Source organism: Dendrobates tinctorius, unplaced genomic scaffold (genome assembly GCF_039654945.1).
Source record: "Dendrobates tinctorius isolate UK_male_01 unplaced genomic scaffold, ASM3965494v1 ptg000075l, whole genome shotgun sequence".
Taxonomy (NCBI): Eukaryota; Metazoa; Chordata; class Amphibia; order Anura; family Dendrobatidae; genus Dendrobates; species Dendrobates tinctorius.
This window is the reverse complement of record NW_027361743.1, coordinates 44,303,606-44,326,087: the sequence shown is the minus strand read 5'-3', so window position 1 is coordinate 44,326,087 and position 22,482 is coordinate 44,303,606. Positions and strand designations below refer to the sequence as shown.

Here is a 22,482-nt window from a genome sequence, read left to right as displayed (position 1 = left end):
GAAGAAACACCACCTGGGATGTGAACTATCAGAGGAGTAGCATTGTAAACAAACCCATCTGATCTGTCTCTTCAGCTGCGGAGCAGGGCTGTAACATGAGAAAAGAAAAACTTCTCCTAGACTGATCACATTGGGGTTTTTCCCTCTGGCTTTATCCTGCCCTGTTCTCATTTGTAAACTCATTCTGCTGAGTCAGTCTGATAGCTTTACAACATGACACAGAGACTGACTGAGCATGAAGTCAGACTGGGCTGAGTTCACACGTGGCGTTTTTTTCGCGTTTCCGCGGCGGTTTTAACCGCGCGATTTTGCCGCGAAAACGCGAAAAATAAGCATCCCATGCATTCCTATGCGATTCCGCAATGCTGTGCTAATGCTGCGGTTTTTACCGCGGCGGAATCGCTTCGCTGTAAAAAACGCAGCATGCTCATTATTTTGCGGAATCACGGCGATCCCGCACCCATAGGAATGCATTGTTCCGCTTATTTCCCGCATGTGGCTGTGCACACCATGCGGAAAGTAAGCAGAACAATTGCGGATGGTACCCACGGTCCGGAGGAGAGGAGACTGTCCTCCGGGCTTTGGGTACCATATCCCTGTAAAAAATAGAATTTAAAATAAAAAATATTGTTATTCTTACCTTCCGATGTCCCGCGCAGCCTTCCCGCCTCTCTCCACTCTCTCATTCCCAGTAATCCTTTGCGAAAATGCCCGCGATGGCGTCCGTTCTCGCGGGATCGCGAAGTCTCGCGGTCATTCGCGCGACGTCATCGCGAATTACCGTGAGACGTCGCGATCCCGCGAGAACGGACGTCATCACGGGCATTTTCGCAAAGGATTACTGGGAACGGCTGCGCAGGACATCGGAAGGTAAGAATAACACCATTTTTTATTTTTTTTTACATTCTATCTTTTACTACTGATGCTGCATAGGCGGCCTCAGTAGTAAAAAGTTGGTCACACTCGTCAAACACTATGTTTGATGAGTGTGACAACCTGTCAGTCAGTTCTCCAAGCGATGCTACAGATCGCTTGGAAAACGCTAGCATTTTGCAAGCTAATTACGCTTGCAAAATGCTAGTTTTTCCGCGGGAAAATCGCGGGAATTTAAAATGCGATTTTCCCGCGGAATGGAATTCTGGAATTCTCGCGGTAATTTCCGCGAGAGTTCCGTTACGTGTGCACATAGCCTGAAAGTAGACAAAAAAACTCACACCCCTCCATTGTGCCAAGTTAGCTGAGGTGGGGGAGGATGTTTCTCCTGTTACAGCCCTGCTCTGCAGCTTAGTGAGCAGAGTAGGTAGGTTTGTTCACGATGCTGCTTCTCTAACACTTGGGATAGCTCGTAATGGTATTTCTTCACCCTAAAAGCAGTCTTTGCAGCTTGATACAGTATATGTGATGGCGGCCATTTTTGTCACATTCTTGGAGAACCCCTTTAAAAAGACCTGTTGTTGGAGATTTTGCCTTGTGGCACAGAATCTTTAAGTTATGCAATTGACAAGGCTTTACCCCCTACTATTCACTTCAAATAAGTTTTAAAAGGAAAACATATGGTACTTTATATCTTTACCTAGGAAGTGACTGACTTTAACTGCTCCTCCGGTGGCTTGCTTGGCTACGTTAAGCCCTTTGGCCACTGTGGGATTGATCTCCATAGGTTTATCCCCGGGCTGTATGTGCTCTCTTAATTTGGTAGCGCCTTTGTGAATGTTTTTTTCAGACAATTCTGCTCCTTTAATGAGACCTGAACTCAGCCAAGAAGCTCCTAGATAACGAAAATAAAATATTAAAAAGACATTGAACCATAAAATTGTGTTGCTAAGTCTGCATACCAGCAGTACAGAAATGTTATTAACAGTAAAAAGTTTGCAATTTCGCATTTCTACACTTGGGGTTTCCAAATCCAGAAGTCATGTTTTAGACACATGGCCGACACTGATGTGATTTTTGCAATGTAGAGCAGCAAAGATGGAGTACAAAGTGTAATAGAGTATGCCTTTTTTGATGGATGTCATGAGGAAAAACATCATCTGATACATTACATTGTATGGTCATCAAATGGGGATAGACATCTCCCATTATGGTCAGCAAACTGCCTCCCAATCGGACATCCAACCAAAGCAAAGCATTCACAGCATCAATGCTCATCTTCTTAAATTTACTGGCACACCATCAATATACAGGGAATAAAGTGCAAGTAGAAGGTTTCAAGCCCTTGTAACAACTGGGGCTTGGAGTGAACCTTTGGGATTGAGGACGCCCTATTTTTCAAATGCATCCATTGAGAGTTGGTGCTGACATGTGCATAATTAAAGGGGGTTTCAGGGCTGAACATTTCTGAAGTCACCATATGCGACTGCCGAATCCCGACACTGTTTAATATCAACACTGTCAGGATTCCCCGATATTGTCAGCTTGAGTTGTCATCATGTGACCCAAGTATGTGATTGGCTTAGTCTTGGTCATGCTTCCCAAGGCTGGTGTCCACAGGTCAGGACCCAGTCATTTGTCTGCCCTTATTCTCACGAAGGTTAACTGACACATGGTAAGGTTTTTAATATTAAATCATGTAGGACCATCCCAAAAACGGGTCATCTTGGCAACAGTGGGATACCTTTTATGGTATTTTTGATCAAATACAGTGTTACCAAGAACCCTTACGTTATTTAAATGCACTTTTGCTTTTTACTAATTTAGTTAAAATAGGGTTTATGTTCATTTTGCATCTTGCAGGTTTTGTAAATTTTTAATACGTAGTAAATTGCAAAGTTGCTTTTTTTGCCAAGCAATTCTACCTATTTAACAAGATAAGACTAACCCTTTATTGATCAATATGTAACAACGTGTATAAAAGCATGAGAATGGTCCCCTTGTGTCTTTCTGTCCCATTCATGTACAGTTTACTGCACTGCCCTACCGGCAGCGTGGCCGTGTTCATGGACCAGTGTCATGAAGATGCTGGAACATGGCAGGGACGCCAGAATAATAGGTATGAAATTCATGGCATTGCTTAGGAATGTGTGTACTTCTACTTCTTTCTATATCATAAAAAGAATTTAACCAATTCCATAATAATGTTACTACATTTCTTTCAGCTTCTTCTCAGATGTTTTTGCCCCTTTTCTTATGAAGAACTGTGCATCGGTAATAGTCATGGCTCCGGTATCTTTACCTTGGAGAATTCCCTGGGCCACCTTCTCACTCCATGGAGGTTGTTCTTCCTTCTCTTTGGGTGTCGGCTCAGGCTCGGGCATAGAAATCCCGTGTATTGTCTGAGTCAGGTCTATGACTTCACCTGATGCTTCACTGGGCTTCATAGGAGAAATAACACACAATTCAGTAAACCTCACCACGAGCCGATACAGCTGTCCGGTCTGTGTAATATTTAGCTTTTCTTTTTTTCCATATGTCGTAGACCATGTCGACCCCCTCTCACCCAAGTGGATCCCTTGGGGTCTGGGACACTTTGTACAGCACGATATTATCTATGCATTTATCAGTATCTCCCTTGGACGTACCATAACTGCCAGCCAAAAATCAGCTAGTGGTCTACCCCAATCCTCAATATAACTATACAGGCATGGCTTAGTTGTATTATATGGGGGGGAGGGGATTTAAGTTTCAGGGTCAAGGCGTACCCCTCTTATGTAGTTGAGATCTACGTCCAGAAATGGGTCAGAAATGTGCATTTTCTGTTTTAGAACAGTTGTGAATCAAGGGACGGAAACTTATATTCTTCTACCAGATTGCAGGCTCCAGATTACACCATGTGAGGTTTGGAAACATTTTATGTACAAAGACGACATTGTCCCAATTGAAGGCACATTGAATAATTAAGGACACGCTCCAAAATGTACGTATCCATCTACTAAGATGACTGGCAGGACTTATTCCTGCAACACTTCTGAGAAAAATCAAAAAGAAAAATTAACACAGACATTAGGATCATCAGCTTACAGTAGATCTATCATCAGACTATGCGACCACATGTGAGGGCAGGTTACTTGTGCCATTTGGCTAATGGGTGTAACCAGAGCAGACCCTTATGAGTCTGGTGTAGCCATGAGAGGAAAGCTTCGCCCACCCCGATTAACAGGTCACTGTTTGGTCACATACACAAGAGTCATCAAACATGTGACTTTCATAGTAGAAAAAGACAGCAGGATGGCACTCACTGTTCTCTTGAAATGATTCACTTTATTTCATATTGACAACAGGTCCTGTTGAAGTGCATTGTGCACGAAACGGCTGTTGTCCGTCTTTTTACATCTCTCCCGTGCCGATGCCTATGCTTTGTCAATATGAAATAAAGTGAATCATTTCAAGAGAACGGTGAGTGCCACCCTGCTGTCATTTTCTACTATGATATTTCATGTTTTTCTCATATGGATAGAGCACCCGTTCAATAAGGGTTATAGGTGTCACACTGATAGCGGTTACAAGCAGCCTTGCGGGTATTTCTTATCCAGGGACAGTGCCGGATGTTTCTTTCTTTCCTTGGATTGATATTTGCGAAACATGTGACTTTACTTTTCAATTGCTCCTATTAGCAAAACAGCACAATATTTTTGTAGCAGTTTTTGCTGCAAAGATGACAGATCTGTCACTATTATACGGCCTCCACATGGATGATATATTATGAGGACAGATCTGCTTTAGCTCCTGGTTCCTGTAGGCGCAATGTAGAAAATACTTAAGTCACTCTATCAAATTGATATAATAAAACCAGCAATTAAAACTTTGTTCTGCCCAAGCCATGTACGTCGCCTGACTGGTGTGAATGTCCTTGCTTTTCACTTACTTGAATTCTCAGGTCGGACATCTGTTTCATTAGGTCTTCAAAGAGCTCCAGATCTGCTGCCGGGAGCTCAGCGGAGAGAACTACCCCCACATAAGAGCCGGGGAGCTGCGACATCAGGTCTGGGAACATGTACACCCCATTATTAGAGAGTAAGACTGGAGACTGGTCAGACATGAGCGGGTACAGCCAGTCACACACCTGCCAAACAAAACGAGTGTAGGCGTTATTCTACAGAGATCTTCATTTTTGCACCCTCCTATGTAACATTATTAAATGGGGCCACTCATGTCTTTAAATTGCAGGTGCGATTGGATCTGCATGCTTGACTACATCGCGGACGGCTGCAGGAGCAACTTTCTATCATATGCACTATTTTGGGCTGTAAATGTGGACCAGAGTAGTGTATGATATGTAGAAAAATTGGCCATGTGCGCTAGAGATACAGGTTAAGCAGGTTGAGCATGAACTTTATCTGATTAATCTTTTTGCACCACCACAATGACAGATCTATTTGTGTAACACTGCTTCTATCGCCACGCCCTGATAAAGTCTTCTTTCACAGAACCTACAGCAATGGCGGATAGATAGTAGCAGAGACCCGACGCAACACTTACAGATGCATCTGTGGCGCCCCGGAGGGTTCAGTCGCCACAGAGGTACTGCACCTCCTCCTGAGGTGTAATATCCCACTCTCCAGGTAAGATGGGAACACCTGACCAGCCGCCAACACCTGCATCCCACACAACATAGTAGTGTAGCAAAGCACCTTTGGTGGCTCCCTGCTTGGAACACAAAGAGTGCTGGGAGGTGAGTGGAACTTAGGCTAGTTTCACACTAGCGTTTATAAGCGCAGCGACGGCCTGCGCACGGCCGCCGCTAAGCCCCGCCCCTGCCGCGCCCCCGCCGGTAGCTCCGCCCACCGGCGCATGACGCTTCATGCGCCCTGCGTCCCCTATCTTTATCACAGGGGGCGCAGGCCGTGCGCAGTATGCGTTTGGCGGCGCATGCGCCTTTTTGACGGTGCGCCGACGCAACCAAACTGCAGCAGTTGTCATCACTTTATTCCCACCCAAGGCTTGGAGGCACAACAGCGATGTGAGTGAGCCAGGACTTGATAGCAAGGAGTCCCCAAAGCAGGCTACAGCTGTCTGCCATACAAGTAGAGTTCAAAAGAACATCTGAAAGGAGGAATTCAGTGTAACTCAGTACTGTGAGTACCTCAAATAAGCGCTAGTGTGGAGACGTTCAGAACAGGCACACAAAAGGGAGAGCTGGAGAGGTTAATTCCATCTGCCTGAGAGTTGGCTGAGCCCCTGATCTGGAGACCACAGTATTGAAGCGGGCACCTGTCTGTGCCAAGAACGTGAGTAAAATAACTGGAACTGCATTCATCTGTCTCCTTGCATTATTCCTGCGCCAACCCACTCAGCACTGCTACATCTCTGTGCCTAACACTGCACCATCTACTTCTCTTCACTATCTCCTCATCTACACCAACCTCACCTACTCTGCCCTGGGACTACAGAACTACCCGGGAGGGCTACAACATCATTGCTGCACTACACCATCTGTCCCAGAGAAGCAACCCTGCAGTGCTGGTCAATCTGACCAGAAACCACGGGTGGCGTTACGAATCATCTCAATGACTTTATCCCCATCACTCTACCTTCTTTTACATGGATGCCCAGGGCCACGGACCGGGTCACTGCCACTGTGACATCTCCCATTGAAATCAACGGGCCCGGCTCCGAGTACCGCATGGCCCTGGCGGGTGACCCATTTTGGCGTCATGAACAGGATGACGAAGCCCGGTGCCACCGGGTCCTGTGTGCTGAAGATTTATTGGATCTAAAATTGCTGAAAATGTGCAAAACAACCAAAATGATAGACTGTAAAATGGACTCTCAAAATGGCCACCAGCGTGGTGAAGAAGGGCGTGACAACATGGGTGACCCTAAGAAAAGAGCGCAAACTGTCCTGGGCCTCCCCTGCCTGAACTTCTATGCAACAGCAACATGGCCCACCCCCAGAGGGGTTCGTATACTGGCTTGGTATGGAGGCAGAGGAAGAAGGCGCCGCCCCAGGAAGGAGGAGCAAAGCCCTGTGGCGGGAAAGGAGCCCAGGAAGGAGAGAGAATGCCAGGGCGCCATATTGGAAGAAGCACGGAGGCCTGAAGAGCGTGAGGAGGCTGAGCTTGTCTTCCCCTGCGCACTAGCCGAAGGCTCCGATCCTGCTTCCACAATGGACCGCCAGCAGCTGGAGGAAGAAATTGCCCAGCTGACCCACCAACTGCAGCTGAAACAGGAAGCTCTGTGGACCATGAACCTGCAGCGCGCCCAGGAGGGGCCTGCGCCAACGGTACCTCCACCACCGGTACCCATCACCGCTGCACCAGCCTCACTGCCGGCAGCGTCTGCTACATCCGCGGCACCCGTAGCATCGCCGCCAACATTTGCTGCCGCCTCCACCCTGGCACCACAGCTGGATGCCGCTGCCTGCCAGGAGAAGTTACCCGAGGGCCTGGGAGCTGAAGAGGAGATGGCGACTGCACTCCTACCTGGACCTAGCGCGGCCACGCAGGTCCCACCGGAGGCCCCTGCAGACCTGGAGTCAGCATCCGCTCCACCACCGTCGCCGCCCGCTGACCAGGCAGCTCCAGTGACCGCCGCTGCCACCGGATGCCATCCAGTGTCTGTACCGGAGATGGAACACCACCCGGAGGCACCAGGTATGACCGCCGCCCCTGCCATCGGGTTGCCCCCTGAGTTTCCATTTACTGCAGCAAACAGGCCTGTACGTCGCATGGGGCAAGTGGAAGAACTATGTTCTCAATTGCAAGACACTAAGCTGACTGCGATGGGGAAGTGGAAGAAGTCCCTGCTGAAAAGAGCAAAGCTGGAGCAGGCGCGCCCCATTCAGCATCTTGTGATCTCGGCAGAGGAGCCTGAACAGCTAATGGGCATTACCATGCATCACGGGTTCCCCCTTCCAGAGATTCATAATTCCCGCGTTTCACCATACAAGCGGTCACAGGCAGCAGTTCCACCAGCTGTCAGACCAAAAGCCAAGGCAGCAGATATACCACTTGAAGCTGCTGAGCTACCACCACAGGCAGCCACTAACCTAACTCCTTGGGAGAAGGAATACCTTTAGTTTGTTAACCCACCAGGAGGTGGAAAAGCAGACAGTCTTCCCTGGAAGCAAAAGAAACCAGCTTCCACCACCCCAGGAGGGGACCACCAATAAAGAACATGCTCACAAATGACTGCAACTAACTGAACTGTCTGAACTGTTACCCAGGAGCATATTGGCACCGTTGTGCCCTCATTTTCTGTGTTTTCCCAGTTTTTGCCTAGTTTTTGGCATCGTTTTTCCCTTTTATACAGAACTGCAGTGATCATGAACTTGAAATGAGTCACAAACTTTGTTGTAAATAGTTGTGCCTCTTAAGGTGCTCTCTCTTGGCTTTACATGAACCTTCTTCAAACAAGGATTACCTCAGACCTGGATTTCTGCTCCAATTCCAAGGACACTGCAAGAAATCCTGGCTGGGAGCAGTGTCCAGCACGTGCAAGAATTATTGTTGTCTTACTGTGAAGTCTTTTATAATGTGCCTTTTGAAAATGTTGATAGCAGTAGAGTATAGTTATGGCATTAGAACAGATTTACTATAGGATTTAGTTGGTAGCAATATTTAATAAAAATGTGAAACTCTGAATAAAAAAAATTTGAATTCCGGTGACGAACCAGGAGTTAGCGGTTGTCACCTACGGGTCTAGAAGAAACAGTAGAATGTGAAAATGTTAAATTATAGGTAGTCTGTTAACGTGTTCTGCAACGTTTAAGAGTCAGTGCCTCTCATATTGGGAAGTTTAGTTTAAAAATTGTTCACTTGTTAAAATGCATTTTAAACATTTTTGTATGTTCCTTATGTAACATCTTAATACTACTTTTGTTTACAGCCCACGTACGTGCTGCGGTTAACGGAGGGGGTATGTGGCGCCCCTGAGGGTTCAGTCGCCACAGAGGTACTGCACCTCCTCCTGAGGTGTAGTATCCCACTCTCCAGGTGAGATGGGAACACCTGACCAGCCGCCAACACCTGCATCCCACACAACATAGTAGTGTAGCAAAGCACCTTTGGTGGCTCCCTGCTTGGAACACGAAGAGTGCTGGGAGGTGGGTGGAACTTAGACTGCACAAGAGAGTGGGAGAATATTAGGAAATAGGTCAGTCTGTGAGAGAAGATCCCCTGAGAGGGATGGAGTGAAGGAGGTGCTGCAGCAGTCTCCTGTGACCTGGAGCTGCTGGCACGGGAAAGAGATATAGAAAGCCTGATTCTCCAGAAGGAAGAAAGATTAGTGCGGAACGTAAGGAGAAGAGAACTAAGGACTAGGGTCAGAGCAGAGACCTTCCTCAAGTTCTAAGCGCATGGCCGGGGTCAGGTCCCCGAGGTTGTAAGGATACTGATGGTCCTGCAGCAGACACCGGAGGAATAGAAGTTGTCACCACTTTATTCCCACCCAAGACTTGGGGGCACAACAGCAATGTGAGTGAGCCAGGACTTGATAGCAAGGAGTCCCCGAAGCAGGCTACAACTGTCTGCCATACAAGTAGAGTTCAAAAGAACATCTGAAAGGAGGAACTTCAGTGTAACTCAGTACTGTGAGTACCTCAAATAAGCGCTAGCGTGGAGACGTTCAGAACAGGCACACGAAAGGGAGAGCTGGAGAGGTTAATTCCATCTGCCTGAGAGTTGGCTGAGCCCCTGATCTGGAGACCGCAGCATTGAAGCGGGCACCTGTCTGTGCCAAGAACATGAGTAAAATAACTGGAACTGCATTCATCTGTCTCCTTGCCTTATTTCTGCGCCAACCCACTCAGCACTGCTACATCTCTGTGCCTAACACTGCACCATCTACTTCTCTTCACTATCTCCTCATCTACACCAACCTCACCTACTCTGCCCTGGGACTACAGCCCTACCCGTGGAGGGCTACAGCATCATTGCTGCACCACACCATCTGTCCCAGAAAAGCAACCCTGCAGCGCTGGTCAAACTGACCAGAAACCACGGGTGGCGTCACAAATCATCTCAATGACTTTATCCCCATGACTCTACCCTCTTTTACATGGATGCCCAGGGCCACGGACTGGGTCACTGCCACTGTGACATCTCCAATTGAAATCAACGGGCCCGGCTCCGAGTACCCCACGGCCCTGGCGGGCGACCCACATCTCATAAAATTAGAATATCATCAAAAATGTAATTTCAGTTCTTCAATATAAAAAGTGAAACTCATATATTATATATAGTCATTACACACAGAGTGATCTATTTCAAGTGTTTATTTCTGTTAATGTTGATGATTATGGCTTACAGCCAATGAAAACCCAAAAGTCATTATCTCAGTAAATTAGAATAATTTATAACATCAGCTTGAAAAAATGATTTTAAAATCCGAACTGTTGGCTTCCTGAAATGTATTTTCAGTAAATGCACTTAATACTTGGTCGGGGCTCCTTTGGCATCAATTACTGCATCAATGCGGGGTGGCATGGAGGTGATCAGCCTGTGGCACTGCTTAGGGGTTATGGAAGCCAATGGTTGCTTTGAAAGCAGACTTCAGCTTGTCTGCATTGTTGGGTCTGGTGTCTTATCTTCCTCTTAACAATACCCCGTAGATTCTTTATGGGGTTAAGGTAAGGCGAGTTTGCTGGCCAATCAAGAACAGTGATACTGTTGTTAGTAAACCAGGTATTGGTACTTTCGGCAGTGTGGACAGGGGCCAAGTCCTGCTGGGGAATGAAATTTACATCTCAAAAAGCTTGTCGGCAGAGGGAAGCATGAAGTGCTCTAAAATGTCCCGGTAGACGGCTGCGCTGACTTTGGTCTTTATAAAACACAGTGGACCTACACCAGCAGATGACATGGTTCCCCAAACCATCACTGATTGTGGAAACTTCACACTTCACAGCCATAATCATCAACATTAACAGAAAACAACACTTAAAATAGATCACTTTGTTTATAATAACTCTGTATAATATATGATTTTCACTTTTTGTATTGAAGAACTGAAATAAATTCACTTTTTGATGATATTCTAATTTTGTGAGATGTACCTGTATATCTGCTTTTTAACAGGAACATAGGCTCACACAATTTGATCACATTGTACTCCACCTCAGATTTAGAAGTCTAGTCTATATAGACATAATGCAGTCCTGAATGTTTATATTCACTGTTCACATCTACCTTGATACAGATATATATCTTTGTACCGTGTTAAAAAGTAGATAGAAGAATATTTAGACTTGAGAGTCCTCAGTGGTTGATACCTTTTAATGGCTAACTGAAAAGATGTTAACAAATTGCAAGCTTTCGAGACTACTCAGGTCTCTTCATCAGGCATTGACTAATACAAAATCTGAAGAATCACAACACAGAACCAGACGCAATCAGAGGGCAATAAAACCTTCACACTGCTTATCTATGAACTACTCCAATATTTATGCTTATCGCTTCCCCATAATGACTATTCCACTTCACATCACTTGTCTTACCTATTGGGTTATTTATGTGCTGTCTTGTGTATAAATATGTGATTCTTCAGATTTTGTATTAGTCGAGCCTGATGAAGAGACCTGCGTAGTCTGGAAAGCTTGCAATTTGTTACCATCTTTTCAGTTAGCCATTAAAAGGTATCAACCACTGAGGACTCTCAATTCTAAATATTCTTCACATCTACCTTGGCATGCTCAGAGTGCGGTTGTATTGGTTGGTGTGCTGTAGCAAAGGAATCACACCTGTTCATTTATTTCACTTTGCTCAGAGGCGCTGGTCAATATAGTTTTTTTTTCTTTTGGGAAGGGGTGGTGGGGGAGTAAGTGACAACCTTCCTATTTGATGAGCACTCCTTCCATTTTATCTTAGTCTGTTTTTAATTAGAGATGGATCCTATATGCCCGTTACATACAGTGGGTACAGAAAGTATTCAGACCATTTACATTTTTCACTCTGTTTCATTGCAGCCATTTGGTAAATTCAATAAAGTTCATTTTTTCTCATTAATGTACACTCTGCACCCCATCTTGACTGAAAAACATCAGAAATGTAGAAATTTTTGCAAATTTATTAAAAAAAACTGAACTATCACATAGTCATAAGTTTTCAGACCCTTTGCTCAGTATTGAGTAGAAGCACCCTTTTGAGCAAATACAGCCATGAGTCTTATTGGGAATGATGCAACAAGTTTTTCACACCTGGATTTGGGGATCCTCTGCCATTCTTCCTTGCTGATCCTCTCCAGTTCCGTTAGGTTGGATGGTGAACATTGGTGGACAGCCATTTTCATGTTTCACTGTTGGGATTGTATTGGGCAGGTAATCAGCAGTGCCTTGCTTTCTCCACATTTATCACTTAGAATTATCACCAAAAAGTTCTATTTTTGTCTCATCAGACCAGAGAATCTTATTTCTCATAGTCTGGGAGTCCTTCTTGTGTTTTTTAGCAAACTCTATGCGGGCTTTCATATGTCTTGCCCTGAGGAGAGGCTTTTGTCGGGCCACTCTGCCATAAAGGCCCAACTGGTGGAGGGCTGCAGTGATATTTGATTTTGTGGAACTTTCTCCCATCTCCCTACTGCATCTCTGGAGCTCAGCCACAGTGATCTTGGGGTTCTTCTTTACCTCTCTACCCAAGGCTCTTTTCCCACTATTGCTCAGTTTGGCTGGACAGCCAGGTCTAGGAAGACTTCTGGTGGTCCCAAACTTCTTCCATTTAAGGATTATGGAGGCCACTGTGCTGTTAGGAACCTTGAGTACTGCAGAAATTCTTTTGCAACCTTGGCAAGATCTGTGCCCTGCCACAATTCTGTCTCTGAGCTCCTTGGTCAATTCCTTTGACCTCATGATTCTCATTTGGTCTGACATGCACTGTGAGCTATGAGGTCTTATATAGACAGGTGTGTGCCTTTACAAATCAAGTCCCATCAGTTTAATTAAACACAGCTGGACTCCAATGAAGGAGTAGAACCATCTCAAGGAGGATCACAAGGAAATGGACATCATGTGACTTAAATATGAGTGTCTGAGCAAAGGGTCTGAATACTTATGACCATGTGATATTTAATTTTTTCTTTTTTAATAAATTTGCAAAAATTTCTACATTTCTGTTTTTTTCTGTGAAGATGGGGTGCAGAATGTATATTAATGAGAACAAAAATAAACTTTTTTGAATTTACTAAATGGCTGCAATGAAACAAAGAGTGAAAAATTTAAAGGGGTCTGAATACTTTTTGTACCCACTGTATATAGAACTTGGCCCTGGAGAGGCAAGTTTGTTAGTCTAGGAACCCTTATTGTTTGATGGGCACAGTTTTATCACAAGTTGCTCAAATTTATAAATATATAATGTTGGCAGATAATATATAACCAGTGGCCCTAGTACTAAAAGGTTTTGAAGGTACTACAACTCCTTCTTTTCTTGCATATTGTGCCAAATGTACAGTTTACCTGGAGAAAAGCAGGAGGGCGGTTCGGGTCCATTTCACTACTGGTGTCCATAAACTTAATAATACGGAGATACCCTGGATATGAGGGGGTGCTCACCAAGCCACCGGGTGTCACATAGAAAATCTGGACTCCCCTGGGTATAAGGATCAGTTCTTCTGCGTCTACTCCCAGACTCTGCACTGGTGGTGGCTGTGTGGGTATAGCATAAAACTCATCCCCAAATATTGAATGTTCCCCAGACTCAGTCCCATAAGAAACAGTGTAATGTCCATCTGTGGCCTGGGGGGTATATACTGGGGGGGCGGAGACCACCGCTACGTGTGGATCCATTGCTGCTCCACTGTTTTGTGCTATAGACGAGACTCCATTCACTGGCTCTGAAGGGAATGGCGGTAACGTCGGCAGTGTTGGCCATTCAGGTTTTTCCTTCTCTTTTGGTGGCAGTGATGGATATACTGTTGGCACTGGGGCAGAGGCACCCACAGTGGGAGGGTTTGCAGGGGGTCCCGACATGCTCTGCTGTAAGATATTCAGTCTGGTATTGATGTTCTCCAGGGTCTCTCGCATCTTCACTTGCATTTGTCTGGCGGCATCCCACGCTGGTCCGGTGCACTCAGGTCCTTGTAAGGAGACACTTAGTCCTCTTATCAGATGCTCCTGGCCTTGCTTGTAATAGTTGCGAGCTTCTTCCTTGTATCCGGTCTCATCTGTGTTCAAACCTTTGTTAAAGTAGTCAAACGCATTCCTGTATTCTTCCTCAATACTTCGTATTAAAGCGTTGTCCTGCATCTCCGCTAGGGGCTGCTTTTCCATTACTGAAACAAACAAAAGTGCAACAGATCAGAAAAAAATATAACTTCAACACATAGAAATGGCATCACTATCCATACGACTGATTATTGCAGAGTTGAAATCATCATTCTATCTTTTTACTGATGCAGGATATGGACACCTTTAGGGGAAAGTTTTATTTTTTTACTTAAATGCAGATTTTGGGGGCCTAAAAACAATATTTGCAATTGAGGTTTTTTTTAACTTTTGCAAGGAAGTGCTGATAAATTTATTTTTTTGCACTAGACGGAAGCGACTGCCTCCATACTTCCCAAAGGTTGGACCTACCAGGAAGCAGATCATGGAGCATTCCAGCATTAATACCTTATAAAGTGAAACAGACTAATGTATTCTTCAAGTAAAATTCCAATGAAGTGCAAAGATATAGTCCAGCAAGGCTATATACAAAATAAAGAATTAGACTTACCGGTGATTCGGTTTCTAATAACCCATCATGACAGCACACAGGAAGATGTCATCTCACCCTAATAGGGACAGGAAACGCGAAAGAGGTCAAAAGGCCCCTCTCACCTCCTTTCCCCAGTGTTATTATGAAGGACCACAATAGTATGACAGCTTTAAATCATATTTATTACTACTGGATTCAATAATTGAGCAAAGGGAGGTAATTACACGTGCTGTCATGGTGGGTTATTAGAAACCGAATTACCGCTAAATCTAATTCTATTTTCTCTAATAACCCCCCCCCACAACAGCACACAGGAGGAATACCAAAGACTAATGTCTAGGGAGGGAAAACCGCCTGGAGTATCTTTCTGCCAAACGATAAATTCTTAACGGATGTCGAGTCAAGTCTAAAATGCTTGACAAAGGTGTGGACAGATGACCAGGTAGCAGCAATGTATACAGAAGGGGAAATAAGTATTTGATCCCTTGCTGATTTTGTAAGTTTGCCAACTGATAAAGACATGAACAGACTATAATTTTAAGGGTAGGTTAATTTTAACATTGAGAGATAGAAGATAAAAAATAAAATCCAGAAAATCGCATTGTGTAAATTATATAAATTTATTTGCATTTTGCAGTGAGAAATAAGTATTTAATCCCTCTGGCAGACAAGACTTAATACTTGGTGGCAAAACCCTTGTTGGCAAGCACAGCAGTCAGACATTTTTTGTAATTCATGATGAGATTTGCGCACATGTCAGGAGGAATTTTGGTCCACTCCTATTTGCAGATCATCTCCAAATAATGAAGATTTTGAGGCTGTCGCTTGGCAGCTCAGAGCTTCAACTCCCTCCATACATTTTCTATTGGATTAAGGTCTGGAGACTATCTAGGCCACGCCATGACCTTAATGTGCTTCTTTTTGAGCCACTCCTTTGTTGCCTTGGCTGTATGTTTTGAGCCTTTGTCTTGCTGGAAGACCCAGCCACGACCAATTTTTAATGTCCTGGCGGAGGGAAGGAGGTTGTCACTCAGGATTTTACCGTACATGGCTCCATTGATTGTCCCATTGATGTGGTGAGGTAGTCCTGTGCCCTTAGCAGAGAAACACCACCAAAACATAATGTTTCCACCTCCATGCTTGACCGTGGGGACGGTGTTCTTTGGTTCATAGGCAGCATTTCTCTTCCTCCAAACACGGCGAGTTGAGTTAATACCAAATACCTCAATTTTTGTCTTATCTGACCACAACACCTTCTCCAAATCACTCACAGAATAATCCAGGTCTTCATTGACAAACTTCAGATGGGCCTGCACATGTGCCTTCTTGAGCAGGGTGATCTTGTGGGCACTTCAGTATTTTAAACCTTTATGGAGTAATGTGTTACCAATGGTTTTCTTGGTGACTGTGGTCCCAGCTGCCTTGAGATCAATAACAAGTTCTCCCTGTGCAGTTTTAGGCTGTTTTCTCACCTTCCTCATGATCAAGGATACCCCACGAGGTGAGATTTTGCATGGTGCCCCAGATCGATGTCGATTGACAGTCATTTTGTATTTCTTCCATTTTCATACTATTGCACCAACAGTTGTCTCCTTCTCACCCAGCATCTTACTTCCATTCCAGCTTTGCGCAGGTCTATGAACTTGTCCCTGACATCCATATAAAGCTCTTTGGTCTTGCCCATGTTGTAGAGGTGAGAGTCTGCCTGATTAATTGTGTCTGTGGACAGGAGTCTATTATAAAGGTGACTATGTAAGATAGCTGTCTTTATTGCACGTAATGAGTTGATTAGGAGCGCCTAACTGGTCTGTAGGAGCCAGAACTCTTAATGGTTGGTAGGAGATCAAATACTTATTTCTCACTGCAAAATGCAAGTAAATTTATATAAAATTTATACAATATGTTTTCCTGGATTTTATTTTTTATATTCTATCTCTCAATGTTAAAATTAACCTACCCTTAAAATTATAGACTGTTGATGCCTTTGTCAGTGGGCAAACTTACAAAATCAGCAAGTAATCCAATACTTATTTCCCCCACTGTGTTTGACAAAGTCGTTTGCTTTTTCCGCCCATGAGACTGCAACTTCTCTGGTGGAATGAGCTGTGAACTTCTGTGGAGGTGTGAGATTCTGAACCCGGTAAGCTTCCACGATTGCTATCTTTATCCAATTTGCCAGCGTAGTCTTGGATGCCTTCTTTCCCCTATTCTGACCATAGGGTTGGATGAACAGATTATTATCTTTCCTCCATTATTTGGTTACGTGGAGATAATGTAGTACCACTCTCCTTACATCAAGAGCATGGAACTCTTCTTCTTTCCTGTTCTTTGGGTTCTGACAGAAGGAAGGTAGTATTATGTCCTGATTCTTATAAAAGTATGAAACTATCTTTGACAAAAATGAAGGATCAAGAAGGAATACTAGCTGGTCTTCTAATATCTTCAGGTAGGGCTCATTTATTGAAAGAGCCTGTAACTCCCCCACTCGTCTGGCTGTTGTGATTGCCACCAGGAAAGCCATTTTCCAGGACAGCTTGTCCAGCATTATTAATTATAAGGGCTCAAATGGTGGAAGTGTTAATCCTTTAAGAACAATATTCAGGTCCCAGGTGGGGACCAGATTGATCGGCAAGCGCCTGGTCTAAGTATGAACTCAATGTCTCCACCTGAACTTTAAGAGTACTGTGTCTGAGTCCTTTTTCCAAGCCTTCCTGTAGGAAATCTAGGATCTGGGCATTGTTGGCCTGTCGGGGATCCGGTTTGTTTGCTGCACACCATGACACAAACGTCTTCCAGGTTTTGTGGTATATGGCGTTTGTCACTGGCTTCCTACTTTTTTCTAGGGTGTTTATGACTCTCTCAGAGAGACCCTTGGGTCACAGAGGGAGGAGCTGTAACTGTGCCCGCTGCTAAAGAGAAATTAATATTAACTTCTCTTATAGTGCGCACAGTGACACCCGCTGCCGCCTTCCAGATGACATCCTTCTCACCTTCCTGCATGCCCTCGCTGCACCTTGTTGGTTCCGGCGCCAGCAGCATTTCTGCATGAGCGATCCGATGGCCCCGCGCATTAAAGTAATGAATATGCATGTGTCTCCACTCCCATAGACGTGTAGTGAATATTCATTACCTTAATGAGCAGGGCTACATGATCGTTCGGCAGGAAGAGCTGCAGGCGCCAGAATGAGATACTGCAAGGGCGCAAAGGCAGGTAAGTAGGATGTTTGTTTGTTTTTTAATAGGAAACACGCATACAGGGATAGGGGATCAGGAGCCATGCATACAAGGACAACGATGGGGGAGCCATGCATACAAGGATAGGGACTGGGGAGCCATGAATACCAGGACAGGGATTAGGGGACAATGCATACGCAGCTTATACTCGAGTCAATAAGCTTACCCAGTTTTTCGTGGCGAAATTAGGTGCCTCGGCTTAAACTCGGGTCGGCTTATACTTGAGTATATGCGGTAATTGAAAAACAGACTGCTGTGAAAAAGAAGACTGAACTAATCACCACACATGAACATACCATCAAGAAATACAAATAAGAGAATTAACAAGCAAGAGAGACAATTAAGTATTGCATACCGCAGCAGAATACCATGATAAGGGACTAACGTATGGCATCATACATGCAAAAATAAACTATTTCTGTAAATATAGCACAATTCATTTTTAAAGTTCAAACCATAAGGAAATTTTGTATTTAACTGCAAAAACCAATACGCCTCGCGTAACGCAAACTTTTTTTTTAACAGTTTACTCCTCTGACCGGACATTCCACCCTTTCAATGCCGAAAGCAAGAGCTGAGAAATGTCACCTCTATGCACGGCACAAAAATGTTTAACTGCCCCTGAATAACTAGCGTTATTACCATTAATATTAGAGACATGCTCAGCCATCCTTCTTTTCAATTTTCTTGTAGTATATCCATTGTATTGGAGATTACAGCTATTGCAACTGATACAATAAATGACATGACTAGAGCTGCAATTCAAAAATGATTTAATGTGGTGTAATGTGTCATTACACTGTAATGTGTGCTTTCTATGCTCTGCTAAAGAGCATGCAGAGCAACGGTTTGCGGGGTACCAGAAAAAAAAAGTAATAGAAAGCCATGATGTAGATGTTTTAGGGCTGCGAGGAAGACTGGGTGATAGTAAATCACCAAGAAAGTGACCTTTCCTAACAACACATTTGATGACTGACTCAGTAATAATAGGAAGAGTGTCATCTTGGTTCACCAGCAAATCATTGTACGTGATATGCTGCACCTGTTCAAAAGTATGTTTAATGTTGGATTTACTACAACCCCTTCTGAGAAGTCTGTGATTGATCACAGAACTCTCTTTCAGAGAAATGTCATTGCTGTCATATTCTTTTAGATCTATTAAACTCCCCTTTAGGAATAGCATGAATTGTGTTTTTGAGGGTGGAGTTCGAGGACAGTAAATTAGTGTTCCAGCAGTGCTTTTGTGGTAAAGGGAAGATTCAACTCTGTTGGTAATTGTATTACCTTACCAAAGATGACAAGAAAAGGAATGTCAACAGACAGGTCCCTGTCACTGAAGCATAAATTGCACTTATTAGAATTGAGATAAGATAAGAAGGTACGATATGTGGATGTGTCCCCCTGCCTCTCCATGAGCACATCGTCAACGTATCTCCCATACTTATCTATGGACATATGAAAAGGGTTGTCAGAAAAAATAAAAAATTGCTCCCACCAGGAAACAAACAAAATAGTTAGTGAAGGTGAAAATTTTGAGCCCATGGGGGGACCAAGAATTTGAAGAAAAAAATGTGACTGGAACATAAAAAAATATGTTTTAACACATATTGCAGGGACATCAACATAAAATTGTTTTAACTGTGATGAATATACATTATATTTGTCAAGATGGTATTTAATCGCAATCAAAGCTAGAGAACCAGGAATATAAATTTACATCAAAAGTAGCAAATTTGAAGGTGGACTTACATATGAATTGATCAAAAATGTGCAACACCATAGGATGTGTCCCTGAGAAAACCTGAGGTCTTGGCAATAAGAAGTTGGAGATGGCCATCAAGCCACTCTCTGAGATTTTCATTAAGTGAGCCTATTCCTACAATAAAATGACAAACAGGAGTGGAAATATTTCCTTATGCAATTTAGGTAACCCATGCAAAATTGGAATGATGGGGAAATCTGGCAATAGTCATCTGTGAATTTTGTTGGTAATGATGCCCATTCTTAAAGCCTCATTTAAACATCTAGACAATTTTAGTTTATAGGAGTCAGTAGGATCCGATCTCAACTTGACATTAGTGGCGGCATCATCTAGAATCGAAAAAAAAAACATGTTGCAAAATAATGCAGTATCACGGACAGCAATGCAGTCACCCTTGTCAGATTGACAAATTGTAAGGTTGAGACTGTTCGGTAGCTCCCTCACAGCCCCAAACTGGCAGTCAGAAAAATTCTTACAATGTTGTGTGCAATCTTTTTAATTCACCTTCAACCAGAGACAGAAAAAGATCTAAATAAGGAGCTCTAGATTGAAGAGGGTAATACACCAGATTAGAAGGAACAATACTAATGTCACAGTCTTGTGTTTTGTAATCCTCAGATGTCAAATCCTGGAGTGAGGTTAAAGTAAGCAGAGCATTCTGTTCTGCAAATGTGAGGGACGCATCATTTGGAGGCAGAGCTCTAGCTGCACATATGTCCTTGTCCAATGCTTGTTGGTGTTCAGAAAAAAAAAATCCACAAGCAAAAGACACATCTGCACATAGTGCTCCGTACTGAGGAGTCGTGAGCCGCTGTATGACCCGACACTCCCCACTGAACATTGCCCCCTTAGGCTCAGTGCACATGGCGTCTTTTTCAGGTGGATTCCATTCGGAACCTGCCTGAAAAAGTTCTGAAGAAGATCTCTATGAAATGGAAATAGTGACCTGCAATGTAAAGCAACATTGCCCTGCACGTCTTATGTCACTTCTATTACCACTCTAGGGTTCCCTAACTCTAAAGCCATTAAAAGATGGGACGTTCCCATCATTGGGCGTCTTCTGCTGGGAAATCACCGGCTCCATAAACTATAGAGAAAGACGTCAGAGCTAGAGCTACAACAAGAATGGCCGCAAAGTCTAAAAGCGGCATCATCTGGGAAAACTCTGCAACTATATCTAAAAGATGCCATTTGCACAAAGCCTTAAATGGAATCTGTCACCCCATTTTTGGCCTATCAGCTGCGGCCACCGCCATCAGGGACTTATCTACAGCATTCTGTAATGCTGGTCCGATGGGTGTCGCGGTCAGGCGCCTCCCATCTTCTAGCGATGACGTCCTCCATCTAACTTCTGCCGCGGCTCCTGTGCAGGCGCACTGCTCTGCCCTGTTGAGGGCAGAGTAAAGTACTGCAGTGCGCAGGCGCCGGACCTCTCTGACCTTTCCCGGCGCCTGCGCAGTGCAATACTTTTCTCTGCCCTCAACAGGGCAGATAAAGTATGCGGCAGAAGGAGGAGGACATCATCGAAGGAATATGGGAGGCGCTGGACCGGACCGCGACACCCACTGCACCCGCCCCCCAGTGAGTATAATCTAACTTGTTTTTCTTATCTTTCAGGTTACATCAGGGGCTTCTCTACAGCATTACAGAATGCTGTAGATAAGCCCCTGATGGCTGTGGCCGCAGCTCATAGGCCAAAAATGGGGTGACAGATTCCCTTTAACGTGACATTCCCACGCTGAGCTTTGATGTTGCAGATTTTCTGCACCTATTTAGTAAAATAAGTTTGTTTTTTTAAAATATATAGCATAAAAAAACTCACCAAATACTCATCATGGGAACATAGCCTAATGGGGGCTTTCTGGCTTTGAAAAATCTGTCCATCAGCTGCAGGTTGCATAAAGTAAAAAAGAACTTTAGTCACTCTCCCCGGGTCCAGCACTGACTCTCCGCCGCTGCTCCTGGTGTCTGTTATTGTCTGCAGCATTGACATCATGTTGGCAGCACTGCAGACAATCAGTGAACTCATACAACACAAGCCTCTGAGCTCACTGATTGGATGCTATGCACACTGCAGATAACTTTCAAGGGGGAGGGGTTACATTGTAGGAGGCAATATATTAAACACATTTCCCAGAGTGATACTATGTGTCTTGCACTTGAATAGTAGCGTTACACACAACTAGACACACAGATGTAACAGTCGAGCTTTAGCTTTAGAGCTGCATTACAAGCAACTAGGTATGGGTCATGGGGGAAGTTTTCCTGCAGTCCTAAGTAAAAGCACATAATGCATTATTGTAATCTAATAATCTCGTCTCTGCTACGTGTGTAACAGATATCTGCACAGGACTGGTTTAGCAGGAATAAGGCTGTAGTAAAGGTCACATGAGAGCACTGTAGTAGAACCAGAAGTCACAGAAGAGTTGTAGTATGAGCTACAGGTGTAATGTCCTGTGTCCCCATCCCACCACCGTCCCCAGCCTCCCATCACCAGGTGCTACTTACAGCAGGGTATGCAGGTGCTCCTCTCTGTGTGAGCTCTGTCACTGATCTGTCAGTACTACACCTCTTCTTTTACACAACACTGCTAGACCGCCCATTCTTCCTGCATGCACCTGGAACATACATTCCTTAAAGGGGCAGCATAGTAACATAGTAACATAGTTTTGAAGGCTGAAGGAAGACCTTATGTCCATCTAGTTCAGCCTATTTTTAGTGCAGCTGTTCTGCATTGTTGATCCTGGGGACGGCAAAAAACCCACAGAGTAGAAGCCAATTTTCTCCATAGGGAAAAAAATTCCTTCCCCTAAGCTGGGTCAACCATCTACCTATAATATTCTGTTATTCGTAACCTCCTATACTGTTACTTACAAGAAAAGCATCCATTCCTTTCTTAAATTCATTCAGTGAGTTGGCCATCAC

General features: G+C 44.3%; 1 protein-coding gene across 1 annotated transcript in view; it reads right to left on the bottom strand.

Annotated features, from left to right (window-relative positions):
• The window catches only part of LOC141096538 (spartin-like), a 33,359-nt gene extending 11,228 nt beyond the window's left edge, over positions 1-22,131 (bottom strand). Inside the window, exons 1-5 of the mRNA XM_073583230.1 lie at positions 22,066-22,131; positions 13,322-14,136; positions 4,805-5,002; positions 3,176-3,314; positions 1,574-1,768 (exon numbers count right to left, since the gene is read on the bottom strand). Coding sequence (XP_073439331.1) covers positions 1,574-1,768; positions 3,176-3,314; positions 4,805-5,002; positions 13,322-14,134 — 1,345 coding nt within the window. The 5' untranslated portion in view covers positions 14,135-14,136; positions 22,066-22,131. The remainder of the gene's footprint in view (positions 1-1,573; positions 1,769-3,175; positions 3,315-4,804; positions 5,003-13,321; positions 14,137-22,065) is intronic.
• Positions 22,132-22,482: the final 351 nt, after the last annotated feature.